General features: G+C 39.3%; 1 protein-coding gene across 1 annotated transcript; it reads left to right on the top strand.

Annotated features, from left to right (window-relative positions):
• Positions 1–9: 9 nt before the first annotated feature.
• On the top strand, positions 10–23,552 carry LOC136251193 (cytosolic endo-beta-N-acetylglucosaminidase-like). Its single transcript, XM_066043582.1, has 10 exons — positions 10–1,129; positions 8,139–8,456; positions 8,655–8,758; positions 19,960–20,068; positions 20,123–20,209; positions 20,464–20,582; positions 20,680–20,840; positions 22,591–22,786; positions 22,889–23,012; positions 23,100–23,552. The coding sequence occupies exons 1-10, from the start codon at positions 68–70 to the stop codon at positions 23,466–23,468; spliced, it is 2,649 nt and encodes an 882-aa protein (XP_065899654.1). The 5' UTR covers positions 10–67; the 3' UTR covers positions 23,469–23,552.
• Positions 23,553–25,608: the final 2,056 nt, after the last annotated feature.

Below are 25,608 nucleotides of genomic sequence, written 5' to 3'. Positions count from 1 at the left end.
AGACGCCTCTAAAATGGTTACTAAGCGCTCTATTTGACGCGTCTCGAAGTGAGCTTTGAATGGAGCCATGGAGGAAGTAGAGATAGCATTGCTTATAGTTATATCGATTCTAGTTGTGTTAGTATCCACAATATGGTGGGCCAGCAGAGCAAGAAAGCGTCAGGTGAACAGCTCAAAACCCATGAAAATTCCATCTCCTCAGGAAGACTTGAGAGAAGCTCGTAGTCGTTTCTACGAGCAACTTACAAATGAACAACTCACGGAAGGAGTAAGTAAACAAACTGAATCAAGCAAGTCTGACAGAACAGACGTAGGTACGAGGAGAGAATTCAGCTTCACGAAGTTACAGCATACCTGGGCAAGCAAAGAGCAGCAAGATCGTGACGGAAGGCCCCGAAATCGTGACACTATTTTGGAGACTGACGAAAGTTCATCCACCCCAAGCAAATCCGCCACTCTAGGGGTAAAATCCCCTATGACCTCAGGTAAAAGTCCCGTATACGTGAAGGCTGAAAAGATGGAGGGAAAAAGGACGGAAAATGAAGATGATAGGAGGGCCTCTATGTTGATAACACCAGTTAAACAGAAAGTGATCCACTACAAGTACTCATCTTTACCAAGCACCAAACTACCTACTGAGGGATATGATGATTGTGGTCACCCCATAATCCAGCCAATTAAATCTATTTACAAGTTGTTCTCTTGGCTACCAGGATTTGATGCCTTCAATGTAGCCACTGTTCCACTGCGGCGAAGAAGCAACAGTAATCCGAGTGCCAGAATAATGGTCTGCCATGACATGATGGGAGGGTATACTCAAGACAAGTACCCACAAGGAGCCAATGCCACCAGTGACTATCACTTTTATCACTGGCATTTGATAGAGAGCTTCATTTATTTCAGCCACAATTTCATCACAATACCACCCTCAACATGGACCAACGCAGCCCATGCCAACGGAGTCCTGTCTCTTGGCACGATTATTACAGAGTGGGAGGATGGTGCACGTACCTGTAACCACTTGTTGTCAACTAAGGCTAACGTAGACCAGTTTGTGGAGCAGTGTGTGAGTCTGGCCAATTACTACCAGTTTGATGGGTGGCTGATCAACATTGAGAACAATCTGCAAGTGAGTTCCTTGTAATCTTATGGTTCCTACTCTATTGATTTTCCCTGTTATAACACCTCTATACCTAAGATCAATGGTTACTTTAAAAGTCCACTGAATGGTAAAATGCACTTTAGATGTTATCAGTTTTTGCTGCTTTTGGGAAATGCCAAAATAGTGATTTTTCCACTTTTCTATAATACTGTATAACCTAAATATTTCAAGGGGAGAAGTTTTTGCTGATTTTGGGGTTTTGGGGGTTATCAGCAAAAATTTAACCTTGAAATATTAAGATCTCCATATAGTCTAATACATTTTGGGATTGTTTGCAAATCCGTGAAAAGTTTATTTTTAGCAACATTGAAAAAAAATTGTCTCTAGGCTATATGGTACCAAGTAGCTAGGGATTTCCCCTCATAACTACCATATCTTGTTTCACTACTTTTTATCACTGGAACCCCTACTTCATTTTTAAATTAATAATTTTTTTAGTTGCACTAGTATGTGTTAGTTTTGAGAGACATTTCAGGATATGAGACATACAAAGAGTCTGTATAACCCTTATGCATGATACCTCATGAGAGTATAACAACTGCTTCAGTAGCAGGAATAATCGACATACATACAGTAGACATCCTAATGCAATAGTCAGGAAATTGTAAAGTGATGTAGATGGATACACGTACTAATGTAGTTATAGTGCATCAAATACCAGTAGGGATCGCTCCAAAAATTTCATGCGCCGCTGTAAATTCTGCCTTTGAAAATTATCCTAGAGACATCTTACACTACGAAAATCACCTTTACGGAATAGTATTAGTCCATATATAATGTATAATACAGCATGAAATATGACAAAACCCTTCCAGGTGGTTGGATATAGAATTTGAATAAAATTGCCAAAGCTCAAATTTTAGTCTCACTGCCTGACCACGGTCGCAAGGCTAGAGGCCAAACAAAGCAATGCATGGCCACCATTATTTACACCACAACAATGAATTCATCTGTGTGATGTGCCTTTTGTGGTTCCGATGAGTGTAGGCCCTCTGTGCCTTGTCTTTTCTTTGCCCTCTTCAATCAGGCTGCTTGTCTTCTTTATCCAACAAAACCATATCGAGGCATTAATTTTTCATATCAACACTTTCTTTCAGCAGTATATTTAGATGCCACAGAATCCAGAGCTGGACTTCAGAAGTGCTTCAGCACTATAACAAGAACACTAGCTAGACAACTGTAACTTTGCAATCAGGATCCTGTTTGCGATAGGTTTGCGACCACGCCCATCAAATAAAGATCTAACAGCAATGGAGTATAGAGACCACATCTCTTAACAATCTAGCTGTAGTATATTTAAGACGCAATTGTTGCCACACAGTCATTAGCATATTCTTATTAACAAGCACTCATACATGCGCATGCACAAGGTACAACAGTATACACACATGCCTAATAAGTAATCTACTACACTCCTTCCCACTTAGGGTAAAAACTACAACAGCAAAAAATCTAAAAGTTCAAAATCAAAGAATGCTACAAGAACAAATAAAACCTAAAAGTCTACATTTTAGTAAATACAGTTACATTTCTTCTAATAGTCTCTTTTGCTGAACCTTTTCACGCTGTGACCTTCTAGGTGGTGGTATAGGGGGACTGTCTGCCAATTGCTCAGTATCTTCTGCAGTAGTTATGATTGGCTCTGCAGTATTTATGGTTGGTTCAGCTAAAGGCTGGTCCTTATGTACACCAGGTTGTAGATGGTCTACATGTGCTTCTCTGGTGTGCTCTCCCCCCTAATTCACAAGATATCTTGGGGCCCCAAGTGCTGCAGTTACAGTTCCTTTCTGCCACTTAGTGTGTTGTCCTGGTCGTACATGTAAGTCTCTAACTAAAACAGGATCATCAATGCAAAACTCTCTTGTTTTTGTTTCTGGCTGGCGAGATTTGGATTGCAACTGAGTTTTGACTCGCAAATTGACATTAGGTGAGGTTAGTGATAGTCTAGTGCGTGGCGCTTGCTTTAAGATTAAATCAGTGGGGGCTTGCTGTGACTGTATGTGGGATATTTTGGTATGTTGAAAGATAGGTGGTGATACTGTGTTTAATGTCAGTCTTAGTAGTTGGCACTTCTTTCTTCAGGTGGTGTTTAACATTCTTGACCATATTCTCTGCCAACCCATTCGAGGCTGGGTGATAAGGTGGTGACTTGTAGTGGGTGATATTATTCCCTTGCAGGTACTCTTCAAATTCAAAGGATGTGAACTGAGGTCCGTTGTCGGATACTAGGATTGCTGGAAAACCATGGGTTGCAAATATGTCATTTAAAGCCTCAATCGTCTTCTGAATTGTTGTTGAAGATATCAGTTTCACTTCTGGCCACTTACTGAAAGCATCTACAAGCACTAGCAAGTTGGTTTTATTCCATTCCCCAAAATCAACATGTACCCGCTCCCATGGTGCATTAGGATACTGCCAAGGATGCTGTGCCGCTGGTTCTGGCATGGCTGCAGTTGTTTTGCAGGCTTCACACTGCGATGAAAGTGTCTCGATGTCATCATCTAGGCCAGGCCACCAAATGTGACTACGTGCCAAAGCCTTCATACGGCACACTCCCACATGTCCAACATGCAATTCCTTTGGTAATCTCTCAACTGTTTTGGGACAATCACACGCTTGCCCCAGAGGATACATCCATCTACCATTGTTAATTCAAGCTTCCTTCACAAAAAGGGTTTGACCTCATCTGGTGTTGGTGATGGCCATAAGCCATGTCGGATGTAAGTTGATAGTTTTGACAGGACAGGGTCCTTGCTAGTCTTAGCTGAAATCAATTTAGCAGTAACAGGAAGGTTATCAATGGACATTGCATGAACCTTATTTCCCTTTTCAGCTGGGTGTGTGGCAGTTGCTGGATGTTGTAGTCGAGAAAGGCAGTCTGCACATTGGTTAGTTGAGCCTGGAGTAAACTCAATCTTGTAAGCATAGGCACTTAGTATGAGGGTCCATCTTTGCATGCGGGCTGCTGTGAGTGGACGTACTCCCTCTTTGTGCCCAAAAAGTTTACAAAAGGGTTGGTGATCAGTTACCAGTGTAAACTGTCTACCGTAAAGGTACTGGTTAAACTTCTTCACCCCAAAAATAATGGAAAGGACTTCCCGTTCAAGTTGTGCGTAATTTCTTTCCGCTCGACTTAGCATTCGGGATGCATATGCCACTGGTTATTCTTCTTCTCCATTAATTACATGCATTAAGCAAGCTCCCAAGCCGTACGGAGAGGCATCGCAATACAACTTGATAGGTTTTGTCATATCGTAATGAGCTAGTACTGGGGCTTGGCTCACAGATGTCTTAGCCTTGCTTGACAAACTTTAGTCCACTTCCAATGTGTTTCCTTTCTCAATAGCTTATACAATGGATGCAGCATAGTGGACAACGATGTGCATTAAAGGTGATCATACCCAAGAAGGACTTAAGTTCTGACTTATTCTTGGGGGGTGGAGCTTCAGTAATACCTCTCCTGGGTGGGACTTATTCCACTAGGGGTGACTAAATGACCTAAATATTCCACTGAAGTTTGGAAGAACTTACACTTGGAAGCATTTAGCCTTAATCCAAACTTGTGTAGGTGGGCCAACACCTGTTGTAGATTCTGCATGTGTTCCTCCCTAGTAGGCCCCGTGACAAGTATGTCGTCCAGGTGACATACAACCCCACCACAGCCTTGTAGCACTATAGACATTGCCTTCTGCCATATGGCAGGGGCTGACGCTATACCAAATGGTAACCGTTGGTAACGGAACAAACCCAAATGTGTGGTGATTGTCAAGTACCCCTGGCTCCCACTGCTACCTTCATTTGCTTATACACACGTGATAAATGTAATTTAGTGAATGACTCACCATTTGCCAGTGCTGCAAAAACTTCATCCGGAGTTGGTAGCGGGTACTTTGGTATCTTCAAGTACAGGCACCTTGAAGTCAGCACATATTCATAATTTTCCATCCTTCTTGGTGACAACCACAATGGGAGTAGCCCTATCACTTTGATCTACAGGTAGCAGTTTACCATCAGCCACTTGCTGTTGCAGGGCCTGTTCCACTTGGCTACGTAAGCTAAATGGAATTGGGCGTGATTACAAAATTTGGGCGAGACCCCTTGTTGAAGTTCTATCTCTGCCTCTAGCCCTTTCAACATGCCCAGTTCTTCTTTAAAAACATCAGGAAACTCCTCCCTGATTGATTTAACATTCACCACATTGATTGATTTCAACTGCATGCCACTGAAAAGCCTTGTCCAATCCAGTCTTGCTCTTCTTAACCAATCTCTTCCTAGTAGTGGTAGCTGGTTTGTCACATTGTCTACAACCACAAATCTTCCCGATAGATTTTGCTCTGCCTTTTGAACATTAAGTGTTATCTCTCCCCTTACCAACAGAGGAGTGCCATCATACTGACGTAGACTGATCGTAGATGGCTCTAGCTTGATATTATATAGCTTTTCCTTGTATATCGAGTAAGGTATGGTAGACAATTCAGCTCCAGTGTCTATTTCCATCTGAATTTCAACATTGCTCAAGAGAAGCGTGGTAGTTAACTTCTTTGTGCGTCCACGGCAGCCATTATGGTGGACATGATTATGGCTTGTATCAAAGCTTCCTCCTCACTCTCACTTGTATCAGCATCCACCACATGTGCTTTGCGTTGCTTGCTCTTTTGGTTCTTCTTTGTGACCTTTGATTCACTTTTCTTCTTAGAACATACTGAACTTTAGGTTACGATACTGAGCTGAGCGACTGTCAAACAAAAATGTTAGCTTGGTGTTGTTGTGTTGTGTATCAGCTGGTAACAGGCTTAAATTGTTGGGGAGAATCATAGCACACTGACTGGACAGGTACAAGGTACAAGAAAACACCCATAACGGTACAAGATAACATAGAAACAACACACTTAGCAACTGGCGCACTTGTAAGCACATGCGTAGCTTTGCTGACTAATGGCAATATTTTCCTGAACCAAAAATCAGGACTGTCAAACTAGTTGTTAACATTTTGTATAAACAGACTACTAGTTTGGCTTCTTGTCTAGGGTCCTGACGGAGCCATTTGTTAGAAATAATGTTTCTAGTGCTTGTGATATCAGTTTAAAAATTAATTTTGTGATCAGTGTCTTGCTTTAGACCATATTGTAGTCATATTTCAGCAACTATACACATTATTCACAGATCCTCTTGTCAGTCCTTTACAAGTGATGTTCTTCAAACCTTAGAATTGTTAGTAAGTTCTCATGGTTCTTCATTGGTCTGATTTTGGTTCATAGCTTTCACTAATTGGCATGTTTCCATAACAACATTTGAATTCCATGTCGATTAATGAGAAGTTAAGAATGCATAAATATTTGATAGCAATGCATTAAGAAAAATCAGACTTCTAATCATGAAAAATGATTGATAGTGTACATGTGGGGTTTACAGTATCCTGCAACCTTAAGTAACCCACTTTTTTTTACAGTAGTGGCAACGCTTATCTTTATGGATACAATTGGCACCTGTATGGCCAACTCTTCCACACCTGTGACACTCTCTACCATGTTGAGCAAGGCTGTGTGTTGTGGCCGGTGAAGGATTCGGCTGCTGAGTTTCCCTAGTAGCAGTTTCAGTTGCTCTGGCTTTCTCTGAAGCCACAGCCAATGTTAGGTTGGGAATACACAACAATTCACATTGAGTCTTGTGGTCTTGCAGCCCACACACTAATTGGTCACGAAGGGTGGCGTCAATGTAATTATCAAAGTTGCAATGTTTTGTGAGTTTTCTCAGTTCTGTCAGATAATTGGCAAGGGTCTCCTGTTCTTGTTGGATGCGCTTAAAGAATTTTAAATGCTCAGCGATCTCAATTGTGCCTTTCTTGTAGTGCTCTCGCATTAGTTCCACGATTTGTTGTTGGTCTAGGTCGGCTAAGAGTCTTGGGCTTGACTTTCGCGAATACCTCCTGTCCAATACGGGACAAAAACAGTGCCTTTTGCCGATCCTGCCTCACTCCAGTCGCTGTACAATGGAAATTAAAATGCTCCTTGTAATCGTCAACTGATTCGACTGCTGGGTTGAAAGTTTCTAACATGAAGTTACTCGCCATGGGTCCTCTGTACTTAGGGAATCACCTCATCGCCAGTTTGTAGTATATTTAGGACACAATTGTTACCACGCTGTCATTAGCATATTCTTATTAACGAGCACTCGTACATGCGCAAGGTACAACAGTATATACACATGCCTAATAAGTAATCTACTACACTAGCTATTTACTTAACAGTAAACTCATCCCTTATTGGTCTAGCTAACTGCACACCCCTTGGCTGGCTCAAGATACTCTAATACAACAGTCTAGTTACACTGTAGCTAACTGTGCTACAACAAAAACTAAACAAACAATAAAAATTGTTATTATAAAAATGAAGTGAATGATGGTATTACAACATAGCTCGGCGGGAACTTTCCACCAAGCTATGCTGTAATACCATCATTCATCTCTTGTTTCACTACTTTTTATTGGATAGATGCATAGATCCCTACTTCATTTTTAAATTAATATTTTTTTAAAAGAGTAGGGATCCATGTTGTAATCAGTGTCAATACAACCTACGTACTACGTATGTGGTTATGACACCCTAGACTCACTTTTAGTAGTTTTCACAGAATGCATCCTTGAAATACATTGGTATATAATTATTAGAGGAGTTACTTTTGGCTGTATGTTTGTTGTATCCACTACATCCATAATTATGTTAAGTGTTTTGTAGCCATATATCTAAATCTAAAGTAGCTGTTGGTATACAATAAAGTCTATTAATTAATATAGACACTTGAAAATATGGACTTTTAGTAAAGAGTTCCCAAGTGCCTTTAGTCCATTATACGTATGCATTGGCCAGGGTAATCAGGACACCTTTTTTAGTAGGTCTCCAAGATGTCCATACCATCATACCTCATTGAAAGACTGTATGTACTACATGTTTGTACATTCATCTTTCTATGACCACAGCAAGATCAAGTCAATGTGATGCTGGATCTAGTAAAATCACTGACGCACGCCATGCATGCGGCCAAGCCATGGTCTCAGGTCATATGGTATGACAGTGTCATTGTTACTGGGCAACTAAAGTGGCAGAACTCGCTAAACCATTATAACCAAGTCTTTTTTGATGCCTGTGATGGTGTCTTCCTCAATTATATTTGGAATGACTGGATGTTGGCATCGAGTAAGTCTCTTGCTGGAGAGAACCGGGCCACCCAAGTATATGTTGGTATTGACGTGTTTGGAAGAGGATGCTTTGGAGGTGGTGGATATAATTCTGCTGCTGTGAGTTGTAGAATAGCGTGTGTGTGGTGTGTGTGTGTGTGTGTGTGTGTGTGTGTGTGTGTGTGTGTGTGTGTGTGTGTGTGTGTGTGTGTGTGTGTGTGTGTGTGTCTGCACATATGTGATGTATATTTGTGTAATCATTAGTATGTGGTCTACAATATGTAGATTGTGATGTTTTACATGTCCACTTGATAACAGGCACTGAAGGTGGCTAGGAAGCATGGCCTCTCTGCTGCCATATTTGCACCAGGTTGGGTATTTGAGAACCAAAACAAGGATGAATTTATCAAGAACCAGAACAAGTAAGTCTGCATATTTATATGATACTTGCATCAAATAATGTAACACCTTAAGGGAAACTCCCTGTTTAGAATTGTCAATTACTTTTGATCCTTGCTTTTCCAAGATTATCCCAACACCAATAGAAAATTTGCACTTGTGACTACATGATCTAGCAATGGTTGTCATGTTTCAGATCATTCTGTGGCATATTGGAAGTTGATATTACTAAATGCTGGGTATAGTGAAAAGCAGAGATACAATATATGTATGTTCAAAATAGAATTCCTCAACATTGGCTTTGTGAAATTGGTGATTAATAATTTTTTTTAATACACAATTCTATCGACCTTTATAGCGGGCTGTAAAATACATTCACTCCATTGCAAATAATGCAAATATGTTATCACATTGTCCCAAACATGACTGGCAGCTGCAGTTGCTTAGCAATTATGAATGAATTACGTATACAGGAGCTCATAAGTGCCACAAGGCACCTTCAGTGTTTATAAGCTCCTGCCATATAGGTTCCCTATAATGACTGTTCAATTGGAGTATTTCATTGTTAGTGTGTGTTCTATTAAAGTAATTGAACAGAGTTTCAGCAATGAACTTCTAACTCTTTAAGAGTGCAGGTGTTTGATAACTTTCTATCCGCTGTACCACATTATAGTCAGATTGGCTTTCCCTATAAGTGTAAACTAAGTGAACATGTGTAAGTGACTAAGTGATTTAGTAAACCTCTAAATGAGCTGTGCTATAGTCTAAAAGTCACTGATGAGTTTTGTAGAGGAATGCCTCACTTGGAATATTGTGTGGAATAATATAGTTTGGACATGACAAAGCTAGAAAAGGTTCATGAGATTCACCAAATGAATAGAGGTCGCATCAATCATCTTTGTATGAGTACACAAAAAAAAATCAACTAGAGTAAGGACCATAGAACATCAATAAAAGTACTGAAACAAGCTGAAGTAGTGCACGATATTAAATCACAGTAAAACAATAAGTGTTATATCTCTACTGTGCTCTTCTTATAGTATCTTGAGCACAGTAGGGATATAACACTTCTTATTGTTTTACTGTGATTTAATATCGTGCAGTACTCCAGCTTGTTTCAGTACTTTTTATCGATGTGTTATGGTCCCTACTCTAGTTGAAAATTCCAAATTTTTGTGTACTTGTTTGTTTACTTTTTTTTAAAATTATTATGACTGGTGAACCCACGAATACCGCATCAAAAGAAATGGTGCATATCCCAGCTACCAATTATCATCTGAAAAGTGGAGTATCCCTTAGGCTTCATTGTCAGCTATGTTCAACCCGTTACATAGCAGTACGAATCAAGAACTTTTCGAAAAGCACCTCTACAATCAAAGTAGCCACTATGAAAATATGATGATTTCCATTACGAAGGGAGCCATGACGTGCTACCACCAAATGACACTTCGTTGTCAGCAAAGATGAATGGGACACAAAGGAGGATACTAGCTGGTTGGTCCATGAAGAATGTACTGTATGTACTGTGGTAAAAGATAGTATAGTGTAGTACATTGGTAGCACAGAATTTTTGAATGTTTACATACTACACATACCAGGGGTTACCCATACACATTGTACAAGATCGGGTGTTAGAAAAAGAGTAATCAGCAAATGGAACAGTTTACTCCAAATGTAGTCAAAGCCACCTCCATTAACGAGTTCAAGATTAACACTTTTAGGACATTATTTACTGTATTGTACTGTACTGGTCTGGTTTAATAGACGATCTCACTTTAATTGTATACTAGTATTGTAATACTACTAGGACCTCATCACATACATCAATGGGTCAACCTAACTGTGTGTAGCTAGTACAAAAGAGAGAACAACACATATAGTAGCTACTTCCAGTGTACCATTGTATAAACACCAATGATATTACTTATCAACATGAATTTCTAATGTAATTGTTAGTGCTGGCAAGAGTTCATAATAGAGAGTATCACGGTATTACTGTAAAAGCCATTGGTATTAATTAACTGCCATTTACCTCAACAAAAGCACCAAATACCCAGCAAACCTCTCCTCACAAACAAACTTGTTTACATAGTTTGGTTAGCTGGCTACACCAGCACCTGCCTACAAACATTGTTACATGTCTAGTTATCTTCTAAATGTGGGATGAAACAAGCCTACAGGGAAGCCATAGTGCCCAGACGGTATGGTAGTATTAAAAAACAACGACAACAGACAGTATCAAAACTGGTATGACTTAAATATCACAGATTACTAACAATATCGGTATATCGCCCAGCTCTATAGAAGGGTAAGCTGTAGTGGTAAGTTGACTGATTAGTGTAAGTGACTGCTCTATTTGAGTATTTTGATCTGCGCGCATTTGCTGGCTAGATATAGAGGACCAGAGTGACTTAGCTACTGTACACTCTTGTATATCGTCTACATAAGCACAAACTTTATTCAGGGTAGCTAGCCAAAGACTGTATCTTGTCGGTCAGTGTCACTGACGAATAAAAGTATGTACGCTATTAGTTGACTACTCTATTAGAGCATCTTGATCTGTGTATGCCCTTTCTCCAATAGCCTGCCAATCCAGCATAGTATTAGTGATATTTCACTTGTAAATTAACTGTAATTATATCCCAGTGAAGCCATACTTTAAATATTATTGCCCAGACAATACCTACCATATTGTCCAATAAGGTGTTAAACACCAAATGTGCAGTGCTGGCAATCACAATGCAGTGTCATTACCATGTGTTTATGCGAGCTAATTATGAAGCCATATACACAGTGCCCACAATCTTTTAATTGGATACTAGATGAATAAAAAATGGGGAATAGGGATTGCTTTAAAAAGCCATGAAACAAGAAGGGATCATTGGGGTGGTAATGTAAACTGCAAATCCCTATTTTGAGTTGTCTCAATATGACGGAGCATGTAACTGAAATTAACGACCCAGTCAAAATAGGGATTTGTGGTTTACATTACCACCCCCAGTGATCCCTTCTTGTATGGGTGTTTATAGTGATCCCTATTCCCCTTTTAAGATTTTCGTTTTTTATTCATCTAGTTTGTGTACTTTTTATTATTTGTGTACTCCAATAATGGATTTGTTTTATTGATAATGATGTAGATAGAGCAATAATTACATTATTATCTTTAATAGCTGTCAAGTTCAGTGCAAGCTTTGTTGTTAACAGACACACTTGACTGCATTATTAGAGTATTTACGTGACTGTTCTTGGCTGTGCATGAGACTAGATATTACACATTCCTAATATTGAGCAGCTGTTGGCATACTACATTCATGCGTATTTGTAGTCTCAGGACTCTTAGTCATTATCATCACATTAGCATTCTGATGCGGCACTCATGAAAATGCAAAAGATGCTAGCAATGTATACTGAACTATAGCTACCTCAGTGTCACAAGACATGAGAAACTCTGATAAGGCAGTTGTAAGTTAAACACTATTACTGTATTACATCATGACTGACTCACTGCATGGTGCACAGTAGTATAAATGATGTAGTGTCAGAAAAGAAAATACATGGATTTTAGGTGTGCATGTTGGATTTTTGCAAAAAAACCTAGATTTTTATTATGAACCGTTCATGGTAAGGCAGTCGTTCTTGGCTATATATGAAGCCACCGAGCGTGCCTTTTGGAATACTGCAGTATGTACAATCCACGCATCATGGACTTACCTTTGTCCTCCTTTGTGTCCCATTTTTTTTGCTTACAACTAGGTATCAATTTGCGGTAGCACAATGGCTTCCCTACACTTGTAAATGGGAATTGTCTGTATTTTTTATGGTGGCTGCAGAGGTGCTTCTGCTACTGTTCTTCAATTTTGTAACACCGTGAAATGGGCTGAAAAAGCTGAAAGTGAAGTGTTATAGCCACTTTTGAGTCAGTAATGAATAGTTGAGGTGTGCAAATCGTCCGTATCTTCTGTGGTGACTGGTTTGATGGCAGAGGGGTTCTCCTTCGTTTGTAGCACTGTGTAATGGGGTGAACATAGCTGAAAGCAAAGCGTAATGGCCACTTCATCTTCAAGTGAGTAACTCACATTCAAAAAAAAAAAATATTAACTTTGCTGCTCTCCTTTCTTTTGATGTGGTATGTGTTGGTTCACCAGTCATACCACAATGTCACAAAAATAGTACACAAAGAAAAGGTAGGATTGATTGGGGATCATAGAAAAAGTAGGGGAACAAAGCCTGACTGAAGTAGGGATTAAATGTTCACTAGTACACCTCCCTTGTTTCCCTTTTTTTTGCTATGATCCCTTAAAATTCATAATTTTCCTCTTAACACAACCAAGTACTGAGAATAATACAATTAGAATTATGAAGCTAAAACTACAAGGCCTCTAAGAACATGCAATAACTGGAAATGTAACACTTTCACACCTCAGATCAAAGGAATTCCAGAGGATACATTTGCCATGTATACCTCAACACAGGGAGACATCTAAATGTACACCGGTGTGCATTGAAATGTATCCTGGGAAATTGGTTGCACTTCTAAAAGAGCAAGCCACTTTCATCAAAGCAAGTATGACCTTGATGTGGATGAGGTAGTGGTACCACCCTCTGTTTGTTTTACACAAGCTCAGACCAAAATAAATTGTGGGAATAAATCAGTGCTCATGTGATGATTACCACAAATTGAAGTGTTGCCAGAAGCAGCAGTCCAATGAAGGCGTTTTGGTATTCTTGCTGTTCTATAAGTTGGAAAATGTTACTTAAAGATGATAACTAGTCTTACAGTGCATTCCCAAGCATTTCAACACGTATTTGAATGTGGACACGTCCACATTACAGACTGCATGAGTTAACGAAGCTTACCCCTTTAGGTCTTTAGCATACATTGTGATTAGTCTTTAAACAACACGAAAGCATTAAAACACTTGTAACTTCCCTGAAATTTGCCCTACTCGACTTTCTGCGATATCCATAGGACTCGTCTGTTTATTATAACAATCATAGCTACAACATTATTTGCTCCTATCCATAATCGAATTTTTCAGGAATGCATATATAACAAATCCAGTGATTCCACTCATATTGGCATTAAGGCTATCAGCCTTAATGGCTGTTCATTGAGACATCAGTTAGCCGTGAAAGAATGGACACAGGAAGCGGAGTACCTTGGTCATAAAATATCAGCTCAAGGACTAGAGCCAACTCAGGAGAAAGTTAGAGCTATTGTGGAAGTACCTGCCCCTATTGTGAAAGCACCTGCCCCACACTTATGGGTGTGTATGTGTATCCATTGATGTAGTCAATGGCTTTGTTATGAAGTGTTACATATTAGCTGTAACATGGGCACTCGTGATTTTGCCAGAAATCTATGCCCGCAGTCCTTGGGCTGCGCCCTCAGGCGCTGGGCATACATTTCTGGCAAATCACTCGTGCCCACGTTACAACTATAAAATATGATCACTGATGAATGAAGGCATATATATATAAATGTAATAATCAGGCATTTTTGTGTGAGTCATCCAAATAGTACAATTCCATTTAATACAGCATAGCACTTGCATGATAGGCATGAATTCATGTCTACACTTATTCTATATACATGTATAGATGGTTCATGAAATCAGACATAAATAGGTTAGTGTTAATTAGCTTCATTGTACAAGTAAATTATAAGCCAGCCATGGTTTCTATAAACATCTTAGGCCTATATAAGGCCTTCTGGTATACAGGCTCTGCCTTTACCAGGTACTTTAATCATAATATGTAATAACAGCTTTCAATAAGGATGCAGTGCATTTTGGCTTTGTGTATGGCTTTACCACTTAGGCTGTTTTCCATAGGCTCAATCTGATGTAGAGTCTAGCTATTAGAACTGTTTTTTTAGATACCATCCATGCTGGATGTTTTATTGTAGTGCTTCCTTCCTTTTACTGTGCACATAGTCAACCCTAAAGGTGACCGTCTCAGTTCACACAACTTCCAATTTTTTTTTCTTTTTTCTCAACATTATCACCAGTATTCAAGGAATGGTTCACCAAAGTTTCAGCCTTCTGTGCAGGGCCACCCATGGGGGGGGGGGACTGGGGCATTTTCCCTGGGCCCCAGCCCGAAAGGGGCCCCCTGAATACCTGTTTAAAAGAAAGATCTATATACTCTAATAGAGCAGTCAGATCTAAATGACTCTAATAGAGCAGTCACAGTGTTTTTCAGAAGGGCAGTGTAGCAAGCTTATAAATAAGGAGATATGGTTGGTGAGGGGTAGCTATTGTCACTGTCAGCATGTACTGACCTTTTCTTTTTTGGTCTTCAACTTACAGCTTGGGTGAAGTTGTGATTCAGAATGGAAACCTCCTTGACCCTGGAGCCCCACTTTAGCTCTTTGCCCTGGACCCCTTAATTTCTCTGGGCAGCTCTGCTTCTGTGGTGAGTGGTTTTGGAATTATAGTGCTAGACAGTAGGAAGAGTAAGACAATTGATTTGTACAGCAACTATACTGAAAACAAACTACAGACACTTACATTTGCAGCCATAACTTCGGTTTGCATTAGTCTACAACGCTGCAACATATTCACTGTGGATTAGCAAATCAGCCAAGGTATGGTGTTAGCCCTGTAGTCATTTATGCATATGGATATGAAAGCGGTTTATTTGAAGAAATGATGACAATCTACGTTTACCACATCGTAAATAAACACATGTGACATGCATACCGTTGGGGCCACAGAAACGAAACAAAGATTTTTGAACTATCCATGAGCAGGTGAATAAGATGGTGCTATAGTTGAGTCTTTCTTTTCCGAGTAATGGCCCAACAATAACCTGTGTATTTTTTCTTTGTGGCACACATAATTTTACGAATTTATTTTAAATTTTGATTTTCTCAATATGCATGCTTGTGCAAACAAGTCAGGTTTTTGCTGAGACAGTCACAAATATTTTGTGGATTCATATGTATCATGCCCAAAATTAGATCTTGCATTATTATACAGTTAATGTCTTCATGAACTAGTTCAATAACACGTGATGCATAACAGTGTACACAATGTATGTTCGTGCGTGGGGTTAGTGTTAGTCCAATGATGATACTAGTTAAGTCTTGATTTCTGTGAATGGGAGATTAAGCCACTCCTTGTTGATGTAAATGGCATCTCTTATATCGTAGTATGCTATATGGGATTAAACTTCCAACAACCTAGTTTGGTAAACCACCATCCTCCAATTGGATTGTTAGGACCACAAGCTAAAGCACAGTTACCATCAGGCCATTCATTATTGTCATTGTCTTTAGTTGTAAAGTTCAGTTCATTGTGATATGCCATTGGATCAGTAGTGGTCCCCTGGAATCCTCCAACAGTTAGTTTATACTTGTCTAGCTGATGCAGCTTTAAACTGTTCATATTGGAGAAAACTTTAGTTCTATTTTGGAACCGGAGGTCCATTCTCATTTCCCAACCACCTTGACCAGTAAGACAATGGAGGGCTCTCAATCCATACCAAAATTCTCCAGTTAATTTGCCAAATCCATCTTCATACTCAACCCAGGTCCTGTTAAAGTCAACAGATCCATCTTGTCTCCTCTGTACCACTAACCATCCTCCTCCTCCATTGATAGTGTCACAATAAGCCTCAGCCTCCAAATGATCATCCCTACAGACATTGGGAATGACATAAATTCCTGATTGTCTAGTCTTCATGGAGAAGGTGAAATGGCCATATCCTAGATCACAACAGTTGTTGATGTGGTATACATTAGTTTCACTGGTGACAACAGTGAATGGATATTATCCCAACAACCAGTAGTAGTATTATTGTAGTAATGGTAGTAGTGGTCATTGTAGAGCTACTGCGTTACAACTGAACAGATGCACTTAGGATACCTTTATGACCTTGTAAGCAAGAATACTTCTCTATACTATACTGTATAGTACTATGCGACTGTCCAATTTCTTATCAACTAACTGCACATTCAGGGCCAGAGGAAGAAAAATTGAGTTGGTCAGGCCATTGACTATAATGTTGAAATTGCTACTATATACATGCCAATGAGAGAGGAGCTGTTGCACAGTGTCTGTGAAGTGTGAAACACGAGCATTCTAGGGGGGTCTGGGGGCATGCCCCCACAGGAAATTTTGGAAAATTAGACACTCAGATATGCAATTTTAGTGATATTTCACTGCTAGCTAGCTATATAAATATGCTCAAGCCTATCTGTTGTTCTTCAGACTTTCTATACTATGTATAATTGTAGACCTGACATACAGGGGACACAGCATGAAACTTGCTTTATGGTTCATTTAGTTATAGCTAGCAATTAGAAGTTCAAGGGGGGGTTTGGGGGTGCAACCACCAGGAGCTGCAGAAATTTTGCAATTTAAAGGCTTGAAAATGCCTTAAAATTTAAAATTGATGCTAAATTTTAAAGTAAAACTAGATAGCAACTTGCAACTTTCCCCCCAAATTTCACAGGGAACCCATGCAGCATGGCCCCCTTTAGCTAGGATATAATTACTAGCTATACAGTGAATTCACACAGCTACAATAAAAAGCTACACAGCTACAAAAATACAGTATACTACTATACTGGTTTGTATGAAGTGAACGGATCATCACGTAAATATACTGTCACGAGACCAATCAGTATTCGAAAATGGCGCGATGTGGGTGAGACTGAGAGTTTGCTCAGTATCTCGACAGGACGAGTGGGTAGTTGAAGAGGAGTGATTTCTACTCAACATCTCATCCAGATGGCCACCATGTAATGTATGGGTGTACAGCTTCTTGCCGTGGGATGAGTCATCTGGTTTGTCACTGCCAGCCCTTCGCCCAGTAAAGGAAGCCAAGAGAGACAAGCCAAGGAATGCTAATGATTATTTTATGAAGACTGAATTGTGATATAAGTGTGTTGGTTTAGAATCAAAGAAGGCGCCTGCCTTACACGTGATAAATGCCAACTGTCAGCACACGTGATACTGTACGTATAGAACCCACAATCATTTCTGTACGAAACGATACAAATGCTATGCTGTACTGTAAAGTAATTGGAGGTACTATACGTGTAGTTCTGTGCTTTAGTTAGGCTGAGAAACTATGTAACTACTCGTGTCATGCATTTTCAATAACATTTGTAAAATGTACGTAGCTACATGTAGATGTGATCGTCCAAAGATTGCATGAGAGTAATGTAGTTCGAGCTGGTCAGCTAGTTGGTTCAACTCCAGATTATTGGTCCGGCTCAGTCCTGACCAACCGGACCGTCTCCTCCGGCCTTGACATTACATATAATCTACTGTAACTTATAGGCACAGAAGGGCAACTCCCTAGGGAATGCCCACACACATATAGGATGTTTTTGTGGTAACATGTATAAAAACTAGTTTACATTCCAATATAAGTATAGTTCACATGTTGATCATGGACTGTTGTTTATCACCTTGAATACACTCCAAGCAGCTCTTATGCTGCAGATTTACTATAGCCCACTATCGCCTCATGCAGTCTGCATTATTGTGTTTATAGTGTAGAGAGTATCCACTTGGAATCCCAATAAACAATTTCTGTATGATCACAGGTTATTTTTGTGATCACATGAGTCATAAAGCTGCGAACCATGGAAGCTACATTAAGAAGGAAATTATGGTGTCTCATTTCATTCTCTGTACCAACCAATAGTTGTTGTGCTGTTAGTTGCTTGGCGTCATCACTTTGCAGCTGAAAATACATATCAGGACCTTTGAATATTGGTTTATAGCTGAATACAAGGATTAATGCTGCTGTTAGAAAGCTAGCTCAGTACTATTTTCCCTTAAATTGGCTAACCCACTCGTCATGATGGAGTTTCCCCAGTCTTTCTTCAACTGTGTACTATTGTAAATAAAGTTTTTGTTTTCGTGCATGAGAAAAACATGACATAGAGCTGTGACACTAACTCTTACATTAGGTGTGCTTCACCTTCATGAGGTCTTAACATATTATAAAAATAAGAGAGCATGGGTTTCCAACATAGTCCACTTATTGCTGGCACACTCACAAAGCCAAATGCCTATTAATATTTTCCCACTGTATTTTAAAGAGTTTCCTGACCTAGTTATGAAAAAAGAGCAGTTTAGTCCCGCCATACTAACTTACATGTGGAACTGTTTTGAAATACACAGCGAATTGATCAATTTTGTTGTGTAGCTAAAAAGCAGACTGGCTATGCTCTCACCCTTCTAATGTATTAGTACTTGTACCTGATAGTAGGCGATTATCAACTGTGACTTAAGGTTACAGAATAGTTTAAAATGCGTGGGCGGAACAAATTGCAAAACCTGCATTAACCCAAGCAGGGATAAATAAGTGAAACAAGCTCTTTGAAGGCTTGTATCTGAGTCTTGGGAAGAAACACGCCAAAAACGCTTCCTCAGGACCTATTAAATTTAATATACAGTATCACTATGCCCCAGAAATTCCAATAGAGCCTACAGCTTTTGCTGTATTTGGCAGAAAAACATGGTAGTGACAGCTGGGACTGAGCAATGTATGGGCTGGCTCACTTCTGTTACTACAACAAATTGTAGTGTTCCACCTGCCTCAAACTACACTGTAGCTACATAAAAAAATTAAATATGAAGGGCTTCACCTTCATTTAAAACTTTTCACGCTGTTAGACTGGTTTTATATAGTCTTCTCAAAAAGAATTGATAGGCATTCAAAATTTTGAATGATTGCCCATGACTATACCGTAACCTTAAGTCACTCTACTACAGCAGGACAGTGAAACATACAGTGCACATGCAACCATTTTATAATAACTGTTAAAGTGATGTACACAGGTGATCTCTATTACTAGAGCTTTGTTTTAATTTTCAAATACAGTAAATATGTGCACACTTTTATGTAATAGATACAGGTACAATGTAAATCTGATTGTCCGAACACAGATAACTGAACTCTATTATCCAAACACCAAATGGACTGCTCAATTAGGGTATTTTGTCAACAAGTGTATGCTTTATTAGAGTAGTTGAGCAAAGCTCTGTATGTAAATGTACGGAAGTTCAATTTTACATACTATTAACACCTTTCCCCCCAATTAGTTTGGATAATCGAGGTGTACAATATTATCATTTATAAATCATATGTATGCAAGAAATCACGTTCACTGGCAGTACTCATAATCACCTCGGTCTGCCTATAGGCAGTGGTACACAATACACACAACATATTTCATCCAGTATGTGTTGTTATTCAGGTTTTGGACTCTACTGGAGCCACATTGTGAGTCTCGTATTGTGGATGGGCTCCCTCTGGTGGCATCATTCTGTAGAGGATTTGGTCACGTAGTAGCAGTGGATGGCAAGGTGCTCTCTTATTGAGAGCTACTCTTCCTGTTATGATGATATTTATACTGGCAGGTGCTACATAGAGGATCATGGACTAATCACAGCACACAGGACTGTCAACTGACCTTTGACAAGGACATGTTTGAACTAGGAATAAAGGTAGTGTTGTACTTTACACTGTATGTTGGGATGGATTGACATAATAGACACAACCTACACACTACACACAGATATACACGTAGGTGTGTATGCCTACAATCACATACACACACTACATTACATAGCACAGTGGGATCTCCATTATCCAAATACCTGTGTGCCAGTTTATTCACAATAGTGTATCGGCAATTTGTTCAGATAGTTGAGGTTCTACTGTGCTAGAAGAGATTAACTGATGTTAACTCATTACACAGGGTAGCTTGTTCATCAACACGGTAGACATCAGCACAAAGCTGGCTTACAATAATGGCAGTTCACTGAATGTTGCAGGGAAGGTGTTCAAGTATGGTGTGAGCAGTAGGACTGTCATTAGGTATGTAGCGAATATCATTAACAAGTTTTGTTTAAACTGCTTCCTCACTTTTGATGTTGACTACATGCTCAATTTCATTTATGTCACAACACTGCAGGTTGTTCTTGACTGAGGCAAACTTCAACAAGCCACTGTTGGTGGCATACACTTACTCACTGGAAAGACCTGGCAGTTTACTGCACTCTCTTCAGCTGCACACAAACAAGGCACCCCGTTATGTCATCCTTGACCCACGAGCTCCTCCTCATGAGGACAAAGGTGATGTAACTACATTAGTGTGTGTGTTGTGTGTGTGTGTATGTGTGTGTGTGTGTGTGTGTGTTGTATGTGTGTGTGTGTGTGTGTTGTGTGTGTGTGTGTGTTGTGTGTGTGTGTGTGTGTGTTGTATGTGTGGTACATAATGTGTTTGTGAACTTTAGATACTCATACCTGTACTATGAAACATGACATGGTGTAGCCTCCTGCAGGGCAATAGTGATGTGAGGTATGCCTGCCCACATTGCTATGTCTCACCACCTATTTAGGTGAGATCATACAAGTCGTCATCATTATTCCATCGTCTCAATGTTTTGTGATTGTATGGAAGTAGTTAAAACTAACTTGCTTACATGGAGGACAGCAGGCTAGATGGGCTGAAGGCCACCTCAACGTCAGGAGGAGGCAGCTTTAGCCCTTTCTCTTCGAGGGGAAGTGATCAATAACAGGTCAAAATACTCTAATAGAGCATTCAGCTAACTCTGTAAAGCAGTCAAGATTGTATTGAATAATAAACTACCCACCCAAACCATAAAATTAAACCTTAGGGGTAAAATGAATATCGAATTTTGGGAACTGAATATTCCTGATGTTATAACAAATTAAGAATATAACTAGGTGTTTGAAAGGGTTAAATTCACTCTGAATTCTGCTACAGTTTGAATGTTATGCAATGAAATGTCTTTCACATATATGTACTTGCTTTATAGTTGTCAATGAATGACAGTTTTAATCAATTTTCAGTTTTCAGCAACTTTTAACAATAAATTATCTAATAAACATATCTCTTAACAAATCTGAATATTTCTTAATGAATACCAATGAATCAAATAATGAATAAACTAATGAATACTCATACTATTTATTGTAGCGTAATAAGTAACTGAACATTGTGCCAGAATTATAGCAATAATTTCTATTACAATTCACAGTGCATGCACCAAAAAGAAAGCATATGTGACCCAGTCTTGGAAAACCGGTCTTATCGCCCATGTCAGCAGATTGGATTTTTCACCCAGAACACAAAGCTACATGAATGAACTACCTAATTTGCAATCAAAATCAGTTAGACTTGAGTGGTCTGGTTTTGCTGGCTGCTTTTCCCAAGCCCAGTGGTGATCCGTACATGCGGTGTGGGGCCTTAATGGAGCTCTGGTCATGGTTGTATGTGGCTGTACAGCTCTGTGGTGTTGAATAAATACCTCTTCTGTGGATTTCTTTTCATTTTAGCCAGTTTTGATACCTGAATGGCCCATGACTTCACCTAATTCATCCCATGCGCCTTCCTTTTCAAATTTTTAAAACAGCCTGTCTCCCTCCCTTTTGGCGATTACCTGATACAGTCAACCACAGCTTAAAAACTATCTAAAATGGCAGAAAACTTAGTTGTTGGCTACTTGCACAGTGGATGCTCTGGAAGGTAAAGAATTGGTGTAAAACATGTGAAAGTTTGGTACACATAGCTTTAACCATTGGCAAGGTACAACACACTAAATACTTAAAACCAGCATTTTTCGATACTTTTAAATAGGTGATAAGTCCATTTTTCCCAGACTGGGTCACAAATAATGAACACAATAAAACAATCAGTTTTTGAGCATAAGTTCTATTCTGAAAGCACTATTTGGCTTGATTTTTTCAACAAGCATACTCGGGAAAAATTGAACATAATAGGCCAGGCCTAATAAGTTTTGTGTATAGTTTTATACATATATGATTATTACAGTAATTCACAGTTTTTGTTATTCTGTAGAACCTGACTCTGTTGATCAAGTGCTGCTCTCCAAATATGGAATCATCAAATCAGGTGATCATCAAGTTCCCGGGGTGTCAGGCATCGACCAAAGCAACTACATCTGCTTTGCTCCACTACCGCCCTCCTATTCCAAATTAGTGCATAAGAAATTCACTGGGCAAGAAGAGTTGACATCTGGAGAATGGACAACATGGTGGGCTAGCGAATGTAGTATATGTTAGCAGTGTGTTTGTGTAGATACGTCAAGGCGCTATTTATTTTGTGAATAACTTTGTTTACTTTTTTCTCCCCACAGTTACTTCTTTGTCACCAGCAAGCAGTTGTCAACTGCTACAGTACGTGAAATACGGCTTGTGTGTGAGCCACCTGCTGATTCAATGGAGGATAATACCTTTGATCTCAGCATTGGTGAAATCAAGGTACTAACTCAATAGACTCACCACTATATAGTTATACTGTACAAAACAACATTTAAGTTTAATGTCATCATTGGTGTTTCCTCACAGTTGTTGAATCCCAGGTGTATTGGACTTGACTACATTCATGCATCAGTGTCACACCTGAGCTGTTCGGAGGTGTCATGTTCCCAGACAAACACAACACTCTCTGCTACACTACACTGGCAACTCCATCAGAATAATCCTATTGATCCCACACTACACTACAATGTCTACCATCAATTTGATCAGAAAGATTCTTTTAATTTCACTGGCAGGGCTTTTAATACTTGTTTTAGAGTGAATGAGTTAAAATTGCCTGCAACTTTTATAAAGAAGCAACACAGTGAGGTGGTGTTTTACATCCAGAGTGTGACCCAGTCAGGAAGGAAATCAGTTATTGCTGACTGTCCCACACTAGCCATGAACTGGGACTGAACTGACTAACCAACTTGGTCATGTATTTCAAATGCATGTACATGTTATGGATGGATTCAATGTCTTTATATTATCACTGTGTATACGCTAAAGCATTAGTACTGTTAGATGGATTGTTACATGCACATCAGATTCATCCACTCACTCAATTATTTTTCCTTCAAGAGAATGCTTGGCTTAACTAAACTGACATGCTAAACTCAAACCCACAATGCAAACTTTAAGCAACTTTATATAAAGAATCAAAGGGAACTGATGCTTTGTAACTGCCTCAGCATCAAAGGCAGTTATGGTCAGGGTAATACATAAATATAACCATGTGGTATCCTTTGATCTGAGGTATCAAATTGGTATAGTATTATATACAACTATTTTGTTTCACTGTCACCCTAAAATTCTAAAGCGTGTAGCTTTATAGAAATGTATGAACTGTCATGTGTAGAATAGACAACATTGTAGAGTAGCAGGTCAAAATTATTTTGTGTTAGGAATGTTAAGTGCATAGGCGGCGGAAAGGGGGGGGCTAGGGGGCTAAAGCCCCCCCTCAGAATGATATCTCACCGAATTGATCTTTCTTGGAGTGGGGCTGAAAACCGTGATAAAGATCGAGATACTCTAATAGAGCAGTCACTCTAATAAAGTAGTCAGTGTGTAGCGAGCTATGAAAGGATTTTTATGTAGTTTATCAGCTAGAAATGGTAGCTGGTGAGGTGGAAAGCTCTTGTCAGGTGGTTGCGACCTTTTTTTTTTTTTTGGTCTCACCTTACCAAACTATAGAAATAAGTCTGGGTCAGCCCAGCCCCCCCTCATATCAACTACTTCCTCCGCCGCTGGTTAAGTGATGTGTATGTCAGTAATGATGTATTGTGAAATTACAAGTTATGACTCCAGTGGATTATATCAGTAGCTTATAAGCACTGAAGGTGCCATCAGTGCTTATAAGCTCATGGTTATATACATGGCTTAACAATTGTACACTCCACAATTTTCATTGTGTTATACAAATTATTATTTCCTGTGTTAATATGTGTGTGTGTATTACAACCAAGAGTAAATAATAGAGAGAGCATCCGACTCTCAATATAGCCCTTACAAATGCACTGAGTCAAGCTATCAGCAAACTTCAGGATATTCTTGTTTTACTTTAATGCTTATAGTCAAGTGAAAGGCTTGCTTGATTGGTGTCAATGGGACTGCACATCAGTGACTTCTACTGAAATATACTGTGCCTCTTGAGCTGTGCCTTCATGTTGTAGATCAAAGCATTTAACACATTGGGTAAATATACAGCTTGTTGCATCATCACTTGACTCAGTGTGTTTTGGGAGTCTATACTAGTAGGACACTCTCTCTTTTTTATTATTATGTACTCTTGTTACAACTTTTTGCTTATATTATATGTAATTACTTAAGTGTCTTGTATGTGTGTGCAAAACACAAGGCAGGGAGTACATGCTCCCTCCCCCCCCCCCCCCCCCCCCCCCAAATAAATAAAAACTATACACAATATCAAGATACTCTAACAGAACAGTCACCATAAGTAACACCACTGAGTATGAAAACTTGCATCTGCGGCACCAACTCATGGGCATGCTAAACTGTGTATCTTGCTAGAATTTTTTTTACAAATTAAAATTATTTGGTCCTTTTTATGTTCTTATATTTATATCTGTGCCTCCCAGACCCTGCCCTCTTGTGCAGGCATAGCCTTTTGGTTCAATTTGATATATAATAAATAAACTAATGCTCTGTTTAATGACTTCATATGTATCTTGGTTATACACACTGCTCAATTGAACTGCATCACTAACAACATTAGCAAATTATAGCATTGTGTTCAGCACTCATTTATAGAGACATGCAATATATTTGCATGTTATTTTTTTTTCTGTACATTTGCAAAGCTATAAAGGCTAATGACAAATTGTACAGTCACAATACGTCATTCACTTTTGAGATGTGCCTGTTGGGGTTTGACAATGATTGCACACTATTTGCTTTGAATGAGTGCTTAACACAATAGCTGTACTGGTTATACCTATATTGCATTTTCACAAGTTTCACATCTGTAGCTAAATCTGCTTGTGCATATGCATCATATCATTCAAGCTACTGGACACTGCATAATATGAAGATGTTA

The sequence above is a fragment of the Dysidea avara genome, chromosome 3 (genome assembly GCF_963678975.1).
Source record: "Dysidea avara chromosome 3, odDysAvar1.4, whole genome shotgun sequence".
NCBI classification, from domain to species: domain Eukaryota; kingdom Metazoa; phylum Porifera; class Demospongiae; order Dictyoceratida; family Dysideidae; genus Dysidea; species Dysidea avara.
The sequence above is the reverse complement of the archived record's forward strand: the minus strand, read 5'-3'. Positions and strand labels throughout refer to the sequence as shown.

Bases quoted from the DNA above. Each gene is read 5' to 3' on its own strand.
- LOC136251193 (XM_066043582.1), top strand. From the start codon at position 68: ATGGAGGAAGTAGAGATAGCATTGCTTATAGTTATATCGATTCTAGTT. The intron at 8,457-8,654 runs GTGAGTTGTAGA...ACTTGATAACAG, and splicing joins GTGGATATAATTCTGCTGCT to GCACTGAAGGTGGCTAGGAA. The intron at 20,069-20,122 runs GTGCTCTCTTAT...TTATACTGGCAG, and splicing joins TAGTAGCAGTGGATGGCAAG to GTGCTACATAGAGGATCATG.